The sequence below is a fragment of the Eublepharis macularius genome, chromosome 1 (genome assembly GCF_028583425.1).
Source record: "Eublepharis macularius isolate TG4126 chromosome 1, MPM_Emac_v1.0, whole genome shotgun sequence".
Classification (NCBI taxonomy): Eukaryota; Metazoa; Chordata; class Lepidosauria; order Squamata; family Eublepharidae; genus Eublepharis; species Eublepharis macularius.
Window position 1 is genome coordinate 117369002 of NC_072790.1, and position 12694 is coordinate 117381695.

Genomic DNA, 12694 nt, shown 5'->3' on the forward strand with positions numbered 1-12694 from the left:
ACAAACTATAGAATGACTCAGATATATTAATTATCTCAATATATCTGGGTCATTCCATTGCAGGAACAGGCTAATTCTAACAGTCTTGGTCCAACTAACTGCTAGTAGAAGATATGTGCATGTGGATTTGTTCTGTGCTCCCTCCCCTAACAGGGCATTTTCTTTTAATCCCATGAAAAATTATCCAATAGGGGAGTAAGATGCTGAAATGACAAAGTGGGAAGGATCAATTTTTGTCTCCTTCCCTGCCAGCAGAACTCATTTTGCAGGAAAGGGAGATGATTTTGCCTCCTTCCCCTCATAGCTATTTGTCCACTTCATTCTTGCCATTCCAGGTAAAGTCTTTCCACTGGTTGCAAAGGATTGCCGAGGATGAAGAGCCAGAGAAAAACTGCATTTCCAAGCACCTTCTACTTGGAGTTGGTTGGATCTAAGCCATTATCACTGTAGTATGAATATTTTTAATGAAGAGGATACATTAGAAAATTTTACACCAAGCCCAGTGGCTTGAATCCAAACATTACTATTTTAATTAACATTTCATGATTATAATGACATATATATGCTTTTATGTGTTTTTATGGAACTGTATTTAATAATACATTGTGTTTTAAATACATTAGGGTGGGGATTGCGGAGGGCAGTGGATATGAGGGGAGAGATCGGGGTGGGGCTGGGGATCCCAGTACTCCGGGGTCAAGGGAGGTATGGCGGTGGGATGTGGGGCTGGAAGGGAAGGCCATGGAGACATGATAGGCCACGGTGTCCTTCCAACCTGCATCCCATCCCAAGGCATGCTGGTAGTGGGGCTAGGAGATATAGCCTCCCTCCGGCACTGGTGTTGTGCAATGCCAGGTCCATCAATAATAAGACCAAAACATTGCAGGATTTTATTGCAGCGGAGGGAGTGGACCTGGCATGTGTGACCAAGACCTGGGTGAGGGAATGTGAAACAGTCACCTTGAAAGAACTGGCCCCCTCAGGTTTCTAGGTCCTTCACCAGGCCCAGACAGGTGACCGGGGGGGGGGGAGGGGAGTGGCAATACTTATTCGAGAGTCTTTCTCCTTCAAGACACTCCCCACTCCTAAGATCATTGGCACTGTGTTGGTCTGGCGCGGAATGCTGAGGAGAGTTTGGCTATCTACTTGGTGTACTGACCGCCTAGCGCGCCAGTAGCTACCCTGTCAAGCTTGTTAGAGGTGATATCTGGGTGGGCGTTGGAGCACCCTAGGCTGTTGATCTTGGGTGATTTCAATGTCCATGTCAATGATGCCAACTCTTCCCAGGCTGCGGACCTGGAGTCTTCCATGGCAGCACTAGGAATCTCCCAATTTGTTTCAGCTCCTATGCATCAAGTGGGCCACACGCTGGATCTGATCTTTGGGGCGGGGATTCAGGTGGACCTGGACGCTATTAAAGTAGTGCCGTGGTTGGACCACCATGTCCTGAGGGCTCATCTGGGTATGCCACCCCCTTCCTGCATAGGCGGCAAGCTAATTTATCCTCGCCTGCGGAGACTTATGGATCCAATTGGTTTCCAGAATGCTCTGCGGGAACCGATGCCCCCTGGCAGTTCGTTAGATGAGCTGGTGGGAGATTGGCATGGCCGTCTCTCAGAAACCATCGACAAAATCGCTCCCCGTCAGATGAAGCAGGAACTGAGACAGCTAGAGTGAGTATGGTGGCAGAATCGGGGCGAAGAGGCGAGAACATCTTATAGAGCATTTATGGAGGCCTATGAGGTGGCTGTGAAGGTGACGAAGGAGTACTTTGCCGCCTCCATAGCATCTGCAAGCTCACACCAGGCAAAATTGTTTCATGTAGTCCGCTCCTTGGTCTCCCTTTTGCAGGGGGACTGCCAAATTAGAAATTCAGCCATCAGCTGTGACACTTTTGGGAGCTTTTTTGCAGACAAAATATTGTCTCTCCGCTGTGACCTACCTGCCACAATTGATACAGTATAGGAACTGGAGACCCCTTGGCCATCTTCCAGTCCATCTTTGGATCACTTCAGCCTGGTCACCCAGAAGGAAGTGGACAGGATCCTGCGGCTGGTCAGGCCCACTATGTGCTCCCTAGACCCCTGCCCGTCATGGCTGGTGAAAGCCAGTGGTGACACGTTGGGGCCCCAATTAGAGGATATTATGAATTCATCATTGAGCTCCGGGGGTTTTCCCAGTGCGTTGAAGGAAGCCGTAATGAGGCCTCTTCCGGAAAAATCATCCTTGGACCCCACTGACCCACCCAGTTACTGCCCAGTATCGAACTTCCCGTTTCTGGAAAAGGTGATTGAGCAGTGATTGAGTGGTGGAACAGCTGCAGGTTTTCCTGGAAGAGACCTCTGTCCTGGACCCATACCAGTCCAGTTTCCGTCCAGGCCATGGGATGGAGACAGTGTTGGTTGCCCTCATGGATGACCTCCGTAGGCACCTGGATCGTGGCGGGTCACCACTGATTTTGTTAGACCTTTCAGTGGCGTTTGACATGGTCGACCATGAGTTGTTGGCCCACCGCCTCGCCGACATGGGGATTTGAGGGACGGCCTTGCAGTGGCTTGTTTCTTTTCTCCATGGTCAGGGACAGAGGGTGGCGCTGGGGGAAAGATTGTCCACACACCAGCCTTTGGTGTGTGGTGTCCCTCAGGGGGCGATACTCTCTCCCCTGTTGTTCAAACTTTATATGCGCCCCCTCACCCAGCTGGTGCGGAGGTTTGGACTGGATTGTCATCAATATGCGGATGACACCCAGTTGTATCTGCTGATGGACGATCGACCTGACTCTGCCCCTGATGCCCTGTTGAGAGCTTTGGAGGCCGTGTCTGGATGGGTGGCACAGAGCAGGCTGAAGTTGAATCCTGCAAAGATGGAGGTCCTGTACTTGGGCCGTGGGCTGTCAGAGGAGGGGATCCATCTCCCAGCCTTTGGGGGGGCACCACTTGTGCCTGTACCATCTGTCAGGAGTTTGGGTGTGATCCTGGATTCCTCTATATCTATGGAGGCCCAGATTGCGATGGTTGCCCGGGCTGCTTTTTTCCATCTTCAGCAGGCCAGGCGGCTAGCCCCCTATCTCTCAGCCCAGGACCTAACGACAGTAATCCATGCAATGGTCACCTCCAGGTTGGATTACTGTAACTCGCTCTACACAGGGCTGTCCTTGGGTTTGATCCAGAGACTACAGCGTGTCCAGAATGCTGCTGCACATGTTTTGACGGGTGTTCCTTATAGGACACATATTACACCAATTCTGCAGCAGCTCCACTGGCTCCCCGTGGAATTCCGGATTCGGTTCAAGGTGCTGGTTTTGACCTATAAAGCCCTAAATGGACTGGGACCAGCATACCTAAGGGACCGCCTCTCCTCGTATGTGCCCCAGAGAATGCTCCGATCATCTGGAAAACATCTGCTGGTGGTCCCTGGCCCCAGGGAGGCTTGGTTGGCCTCAACCAGAGCCAGGGCCTTTTTGGTCCTGGCCCCAACCTGGTGGAACTCTCTGTCTGAGGACACCTGGGCCCATCAGGATCTTCTATCATTTTGGCGGGCCTGTAAGACGGAGATGTTCCACCAGGCGTATGGTTGAGGCCAGCATGAGATCCTCACTGAGCCTCCCACTAAGTGTGGGGTTATACAGTGTCCACCGGCCGGCTGCCCAACATATGGGTACAGCATGGAGCTATGTAGTGCCCATTCATTTGCTGACCCAGTACATTATCTGTCCGCTTCCCTCCCCCTGTATGTTGATGGGCAGGAATCTGGAATTGACCCCATCTTGGGACAGTTAGTATCTGTTGTTGATTTTATGATGAACTGTTGTTTTATGTATTGTTGAAGGCTTTCACGGCCGGAGAACGATGGCTGTTGTGGGTTTTCCGGGCTGTATTGCCGTGGTCTTGGCATTGTAGTTCCTGACGTTTCGCCAGCAGCTGTGGCTGGCATCTTCAGAGGTGTAGCACCAAAAGACAGAGTGACACTGAGAGATCTCTGTCTTTTGGTGCTACACCTCTGAAGATGCCAGCCACAGCTGCTGGCGAAACGTCAGGAACTACAATGCCAAGACCACGGCAATACAGCCCGGAAAACCCACAACAGCCATGTTGTTTTATGAATTGTTTTAATATTTGTATTTTATTTTTATAATGGCTGTACCTCGCCCTGAGCCCACTTGCGGGAAGGGCGAGTTAGAAATGTAGTAGTAGTAGTAGTAGTAGTAGTAGTAGTAGTAGTAGTAATAATAAATGGTGTGATTTGGCCTAAGCCTGCTTGCAGAGAGGGCAGAATAGAAGCCGAATAAAATAAATAAATAAAAAGTATGAAACAATCTTCATTTTAAAATACTAAATAGACTTACTACTAACCTTTAAAAACATCTGATACACATAATCTGAATGGCTTTTCCACTGATCTTTGGGGTGGCTTGAAAGAGTCTGCAAATAAACCAGCACAACTTGTTAAATGCCATGCCTTTTATACAGAACAATTATAAGATTTGATCCCCTAGCTGTAATATAAAATTGCTAGTGTGGGTACTCACCAATCTGCTCTAGCAAGCATTTTCCTTCATACCATTTGGTCAGCTCACTTGACTGACATCTTGTGGCAAGATTTTCACCACCAAGCCCACTTGTGGGGATGTAAGCTACATCTGATTCCTGATTGAGAGAAAAATTGGATTCAAAGTTTAAAAGGAGCAAGCATATTTTTAAAAGCATAATATAGCCGGTGATTACAGCTGGTACAAAACGCAGCGGCTCGTGTTATTATGGGAGTGCCAAATTAGGCACATATAACACCATTCTTATGCAAGCTGCATTGGTTGCCAGTGGAGTACCGGATCAGATTCAAGGTTCTGGTATTGACCTATAAGGCCCTGTGTGGACTGGGACCAGCGTATCTACGGGACCGTCTCTCCCATATATGCTCCAGAGGACGCTCCGATCAGGGGACAGACAGCTGTTGGTGGTCCCTGGCCCCAAGGAGGCCCGCCTAGCCTCGACTAGAGCCAGGGCCTTTTCGGTCCTGGCTCCCACCTGGTGGAATGCTCTGTCTGCTGAAATCAGGGCCCGGCAGGACTTACTATCTTTTCGCCGGGCCTGCAAGACAGAGTTGTTCTGCCAGGCATATGGCTGAGGGTGGGCCTCCGCCGGCCTAGAAAAAAGGGGTGTATAAAACCCTCCCTGTAAAGGCTGTCCACCATCTTGTTTTAAATGTGTAGTTTTTAATGAATATGAATTTTTATTGTATTTTAATTCTATTTTTAATATGTTGGTATCCGCCCTGAGCCCACTTGCGGGGAGGGCGGAATACAAATTTTAAATAAATAAAATAAATAAATAAAATACATTTCCAAACTTCTGAAGGTGCTACCTAAGATTCACTGTTTTCTTAAGAAGAAAAGAAACTAATACTATTTAAGAATGTACTGGAGATCAGTGATAAGTCCTCTTATGAATGAGATGAAGTTTTGGAAAAATTCTAGAAATTAGTACTTGTAGCTCTCCTATATTTCCCTCTCGTTGCTCACATCATTCTTCACATATTTAAAAAAGGGTAAAGCTGTCTACCACTATCCCCCTTCAGAATTCATAAAATGCTAACTATATTCAGAATACATTCACAGATAATGGATGGTGAGATAAATGCTCTTCAAAGCAGCAAAAACATGTATATGCTGAAGAGCATATTAATAAATGATGATCAGAAAATATTTCAAATTCTTGGTGGTCAGTTAACCCTCAATCCTACGCAGACCTGGAAGCAATTTTTATAACTGCTTGAAGCCAGCTTATTTTTTTACAGTCACCAAACTTCAATTTTTGCCACAATTCTGCTGTGGGAGAATGCTAAGACAGACAGCCATTTCTGTTTCAACACAACACAAATAAAATGGAGTGGATGCAAAAACTCCTGGACTAAGCATTTTGTGTACATTAAAAACAAAGAATATTGACAGGGCAAACAAGTCGATCACTTAATTTTATATTATTATACCTTAAAGCCAGCTTGCTTAAGGAACTGCCCAAGTTTACCAACAATTTCCAGAAATCTCTCCTGTTTCCAATTCACCTTTAATAAACACACATTAAAAAATTCAGTAAAAAAAGAGCAGTTTGGACATTATTCCCAATACAAACTTACCTCCTATAAAACAAGAACTAACATCAGCATTACATTCTCATGTTATGAATCATAGACACAGAAGCCACAGAATCTTTGTATTTTTGGTGAATTTCCTGGGCTTCTAAGCCCTGTTCCTAACAAGGTGACCTTCCTAAACACAAAACAACCTCTCCAGTGTTTTGACTCCCAGCAAAAAGGCTATAAACTCAATAGACTTTTTTTTGCCTCTGAAGATGGGGTGATAATCTTTCTCTTCCTGCTTTAAATCTCCAAGGCAACATTAAGCCTCAATATTGGCTCCTTATTCACCCAGGTCACCAAGTCCCCTCTCCCCGTTTCATGTGAGGAGCATGAAATCTATCAATCTCCCTTACCAAAATGACCACCCCCCTTCACCCTCCTCCCCCATGAAGCAGATTTTCCTGCCAAAATTCAGTTTGTCTGCTTTAGCAAAGCATCCCCAATTAATGTGTTAATCTTTGTGGTTTGAAAGTTTGTTTGTCCCATCCTGACAGTCAGATATAAATTTGGCTTTCTTGCCTAGCCCAGGAACTTGATGGGGAGAAGCAGGAGCTCTTCTTGTTGGAAATGCATTGAAGACTACATAACATTAAAAAAGAAATAACAACTTTATTTAACAGGCAGGGATTGAATAAGTGTAGTTAGGGAATGAAAGTGTTGAGTAGAGATGGGCATGAAACGAACCACGGAACAAAATTCCGAACAGAACGGCTGGTTCGTTTTCAAAGAAACGCATTTCGTAGGTCCACATTTTTTATGGAACAAACGACTTTTCCTACTGTTCCGTTCCATTCCGTTGCTGGTTTGGGAAGCCAGACACTTTGCACCATTCAATCCATCACCCAGGCAACGGTGGCAGTCTTTTGGTTGCCCCCAATCTGAGGCCTCCACACTTGATTGGCAGCTGCCCCTGCAAACTAGAGAGCTCCCACTCTGGCCCATCCAGTCAGGAAAAGAGCCAGCCCCTCAAAGCAGCTGCCAGTAGACACTCCAGTTTTTGCCACTGTGAAGAGAAAATGACAGGAAAGGGAGGGACCCATGGATCATGCCTTTCCCAGGGCTCAATCTCTCTGAAACTTGGGGGGTCTTTAGAGGACAGTGAGGACTATGTCCCCTACAAATTGGGTGGGTATTGGACATTGGAAAGGTCAGTTTGCAGCCCCTCAAAGTAGCTTCCAGCAGACACTCCAGGTTTTGCCGCTGTGAAGAGAAAATGATAGGAAAGAGAGGGACCCATGGATTATGCCTTTGCCGGGGTTCAATCTCTCTGAAACTTGCGCGGGGGGGTCTTTAGAGGACAGTGAGGACTAGGTCACCTGCAAATTTGGTGGGTATTGGACATTGGGAAAGTCTTGTTTAGTTTGACTGTGAGCATGAAGGTGTCCATTCTGGGCTCCCTCGAACCGATTCAGAACCAGCTCAAGTTTGGCTAATTCGTGGTTCATGTTCTGTGAAAATGAATGAACCATGAACCACATGGTTCCTTTTTTCCCCATTCCGTGCCCATGTCTAGTGCTGAGGTAAAATTTTGTTGGCAGAACAGAATACACTGTAACAGGCAGAATAGTTTAATTGAAGTTTAGTTTCTTATATTCTTGGTTCTTAACAGTGAGAGGTGTTTTACTTAATACTTTAGTTACAGCAACAATGTTTCTTCACAGAGCCTCCTATGACAGCTCAGGTGTCCTGGAGTTAGTTTAAAACTGTTTTCCCTTCACAACAGACCCAGGGGCCTCCTCAGAGCCAACCCCCCTTTTAGAAACTGGGCTTTTAGAAATCTTCTTCTCCTAAGAAAATATAACCCTTCTTCTTTTTCCTTGAAAGGGAGTCTCCACCGACTACCCAATCACTCTTGCCCAAATCACTCCTATAGTATCTGTGTCAAGTGGGCTTCAACTTATACTGACACACTAAGAATTCTTAAATAGAATTTCAACACCCAGATACCACACAAAGCATAGTTAACAAACCATTGTTTAGAATCGCATTTTAGCAACCAACAACAACAAGCCACAGTTTGAGTGACAGCCTGCATTCAGACATCAGACCAAAATTGAGGAAGAAGGCAACTTCCACTAGTGGAGATAAGGAATTAAAGATGACTTCTGAACCAGTAGTAGGAATCACTCATACTCCAACGTCCTCACTGTCAGAGTAAGCACTGCAGTTTCTAATAACATCTGAATGCATCTTATGTTGTGAGATACAAAGTTTCTTTGGTTTCAAAGAGGAAAGGCAGGACACAATATGCAATAAAAGTTACAAGAACAAAAATGCCATTGGAGAAAACCCCAGTGAAAACAGTCAACTCCTTCTGAATTTCCAAACACAGGAAGCTGTGATATTTTTTATATTCAATTTTGTAGAGTACAATTTGCTTGCGTGCCAATAATTTTTATGAATGACGCTCTTTCACAGTAAACTGTACAGAAATACAGGTGTTCTAAGAGAACATGTGCAGCAACAGAACATAAATAGAACTTCAGACTCAAATTTAATAAAACCAGTCCAGTATAAATTAGGGCAGAAGAAAAACCTTAACGAAGCTCCAGCAAACCTTAGGAGGATGATTAATACTGCATGGTGCTGAATTAATAAAACTGATAAACTGAATAAGAATACCTCAAGGAAGATTAAGGACTAATTTCCAGAAGATATAGCCTTTTATTAGTTTTAAAATATCTATTTGGATCAAAACACCAAACTTTAATATTTACTTTCAAGTTGGTAATGTCCGTGATCTGTTACATGTTCTCTGTTTGTACGAGAGAATACTTAATAAAAGAAATAAAATACCTGGTCCATTTTATTGACTGCAACTGCCAGCTGTGTTACTCCAAGTGATCGAACCAACAGCCCGTGTTCTCGTGTCTGTCCACCAGTTTCAAACCCTGCTTCAAACTCTCCTCTGCTGGCATCCACAACTAATACAGCCACATCAGCCTAAAAAAACCGGAGTGTTAATGTGGTATACATTGGTTTACATGTGGGATGGTGGGGGGCGGGGAGACCTGGATTCAAATTCTCTCTGCACCTTAGTTATATTTATTTGTTTATTGCCTGCCTTTCTCACTGAGATGCACTGTAGGATTAATGCGAGCAATGTCTGGGACAGTCAGTAACCAATACAATGGGATATGAATAGCAGAAACCTGAATACAAGCATAAATCCAAATACAGAGCTGAAACAGTACTGAAATAAAACATAAGCAATTTGATATAAAATATTAAATTATGCAGAAACTAACCAGAAGGAGCATACCTACATCAATAGATAGTATAGTATAATCTACAGTCCCTTCATCACAAGCATCTCTTTGAACCTTTCCTCACAGCACAGCTCTATTGCCTGTATGAAAAAGCTCTCCTGAATAACTCAGTTTTACATAGTTTGCAGAAAGCCAGGACAGTAGGTGCCAGCTGCACTAGAGTTGCTTGTCACAACATGGTGACGGTTTCAAGGCACTGGGGTAAGTTGTGTTGACTGGGCTGCTCAACTCCCATTTTCAGAGTCCCCTTAAGGGATCTGAGGGAAGCTAAAGGATACGCACCTGGGCTGGCCATTGCAAGTTTCACCCTAAGTGGCAGGGACAGCCAAGGCATGCCTGGATGGGTGATGCACCTCTGCCATCCTGCAGTGCCCATCAAGTGGGTTGGGGAATGTGTGGCATTGAGTGGCAGGGAGCCATTTGATGTAATGGATTTGTTGCCCTATGCTATGCTAATGCTCCAATGGCTGTAATAAATAAAGTAGTGGCTTGTTTTCATCCAAAAATGGTGTGTCATGTGTTCTTGGCCCAGGAACCATTCTCACTATTAGCCTATATGGATGCTTCTCAATGTCTCAGTTTAGCATTGTCCCACTTAATATTCAAAAGGTGCCAAGAAATGTTTACCTGTGCAGCTCCTGTGATCATATTTGGAATGAAATCTTTATGGCCAGGAGCATCCATCAACGTAATTACTTTTGTTTGTGTCTCAAATTTGGTCATACCAACATCCATTGTCACACCCCTTAAAATAAAAGGAAAGGTATAATTTACAATGGTTTCCAAAATTTACCATGAACACGAGCATTCATTGATTATCCTATTTCTTGTAGCACTGCTAAAAATCACCAACAAATTCCTTGGGATAAGCAGGAGATTGTGTACATGCTCTGCCTGTTGTACATTTATGTTGGTTGAGAGTTACTTAGAGTCTCCTATACAGAAAGAAAAGTGAGATACTAAAATCTAAATAAATATACACATTATGAGCTGCTGTAGAAGAGTGGTTAAGAAAACAGAGTTGCGCTTACCGTAACTACTGTTCATTGACGTCTTCTGTGCAGACACACATGGGGACTGCGCCTGCGCAGGCCTGCCGACCGGATTTTTCTTTCTAGCAAACGTCCACTAGGGGGCGCACGTCCGACCCAATGCGCATGCGCGGCCGTTTCCCGCCCGAGCGACATTGGGCGACGTCGCCCCCTTTCCCCTCAGTTTCTCCTTTGCCGCCGAATGCCTTCACATTATCTGGAAGAACACAGCGGGGTAGGAGGGAGGGTTGTGTGTCTGCACAGAAGACGTCAATGAACAGTAGTTACGGTAAGCGCAACTCTGTTTTCACTGTCCGTCTTCTGTGCAGCCCCACATGGGAGACTCACAAGCCACTTACCCAGGAGGCGGGCATGTGTTCTCACCGAAAAAGAGACTGAAGCACTGCTTGACCCACAGCAGCCTCTTTCCTTTCCCACACATCTAGTGCGTAATGTTTAGCGAACGTGTCAGAAGACGACCACGTTGCAGCCCTGCAGATGTCATGCAAGGGCACGCCCCTAAAGAAGGCCGCCGAAGCAGCCTGTGCTCTGGTGGAATGAGCTTTTAGTTCCAAGGGGCAAGGTAACTGAGCATGCGAGTAGCAGGCTCTAACCGCTTGAGTGACCCAACGTGAAATTGACTGGGCTGTAGCAGCCTTTCCCTTCCTGGGCCCATAATAGCACACAAACAGTTGTTTGGCACTCCTAAACTGTGATGTACGTTGGAGGTAAAATAAAATAGCCCTTCTCACATCCAAAGAATGTAAGGCCCTTTCAGAGTTATCAGAAGGGTCAGGAAAAAAGATAGGTAGGACAATGTCCTGTGAGGTGTGAAATTGCGTGGACACTTTGGGTCTAAAACGAAGGTCAGGTCTCAGCACCACCTTATTCTTTTTTTTTTATATATATAATTTTTTATTTTCAATATCTAACATACAACTACTACATACATACATACCCTACAGAACAGTAACTACAAAAGACTACAATAACACAAGGGATAGGAAAGAGGAGAGAAAAAAGAGAGAGGGAGGGAGGGGTGGAAAAAAGGGGAAGGTACCCTACAAACACTAAACACTAAACACTACATTTCTGTTTTCCCTTCATACTGCCATTATTCAAAAGTTAAAGCTTTATATTATATTGATGGAGTGGTTGACCTTACTAAATGCAAATTACAATTTAATTTCAAGTTAAATTTTTCTTCCCCTCCTGGGTCCCGGACGGAGTTCTCTCTGCGCAACTGCAGCCGCAGTGCTCGTTTCCTCCCCCTCCCCCTCAGACTTCTCCTTTTCGTCTTGCTTGGTGCACTGGAATTCTGGGTTCCTGTCCTCAAAATCCCTTAGTTGATCTTCTGATAATATCTTAAAGGCTTGATCTTTATGGGTGAACCAGATTCCTTCCGGAAATAACCATTTGTACTTTATTCCACGTTCTCTCAGAAGAGCTGCGAACTTCTTATACTTAAAACATCTTTTCCGGACTAGAAATGGGACGTCTTTCAATATCTTAATTTTGTTGCCCAAGAAGTCCAAATCCGCATTGTATGAATTATATAGGATAGTGTCCCGGATCCTCTTAGATGAAAAATCGATGATGATCTCGCGCGGCAACTGACGCTTCATTGCATACTTTGAAGTAGCCCGACGGGCTTCCAAAATGGCGCTTTTAACTTCTTCTTTAGTTGCCCTCGCGGGTGTCGCCAATAGTTCCGAGACAAGACCCCGTAAGTCCTCGTTTTCCTCCTCTTTCATATTCTGGAGGCGCAAAATTGTCTGTGTTCGTTCCACTTGTAGCCCGATCAACTGATTCTCCACCAGTTTAAGCTCTTTATTCGTAGCCTTCACGAGTGACGCACTTTCCCGAGCAGACTTCTCTGCCCCCCCCGCTGCTTCCTTGATGGTTTTCACTTCGCTCTCCATTAAGCCCACCCTTTGATCTGTTTCATTCAGCTTGTCAACAAAGGGTTTTATAGCTTCACCAACCGCCCTCCGTACAATTTCCTCCAGCGATTCTCCCTTTAAGGCAGCCGAAACTGACTTGCCAAGGGCAGGACTTTGTTTTTTTGTTGCCATTTGGGGGGGGGGCGCCAACCAAATTTTGAGACTCAGCAAAGGGGAAGAGTGAGCCTTCTTAGCTTCAGATCTCACCTCTCCTTCACGTACGCTTGTAATAACAGAAGGAATTCGCTTACTTGTAGGCTCTCGCCTAGTTCTGCTCTTTGCTGTTTCTCATGGCCCGGCAGCACTCGAGGCACCG

General features: G+C 45.3%; 1 protein-coding gene across 1 annotated transcript in view; it reads right to left on the reverse strand.

Annotated features, from left to right (window-relative positions):
• The window catches only part of HBS1L (HBS1 like translational GTPase), a 119463-nt gene that overhangs the window by 28934 nt on the left and 77835 nt on the right, over window positions 1–12694 (reverse strand). The window contains exons 8-12 of the mRNA XM_054974826.1: window positions 10032–10149; window positions 8932–9078; window positions 5986–6060; window positions 4529–4646; window positions 4353–4421 (exon numbers count right to left, since the gene is read on the reverse strand). Coding sequence (XP_054830801.1) covers window positions 4353–4421; window positions 4529–4646; window positions 5986–6060; window positions 8932–9078; window positions 10032–10149 — 527 coding nt within the window. The remainder of the gene's footprint in view (window positions 1–4352; window positions 4422–4528; window positions 4647–5985; window positions 6061–8931; window positions 9079–10031; window positions 10150–12694) is intronic.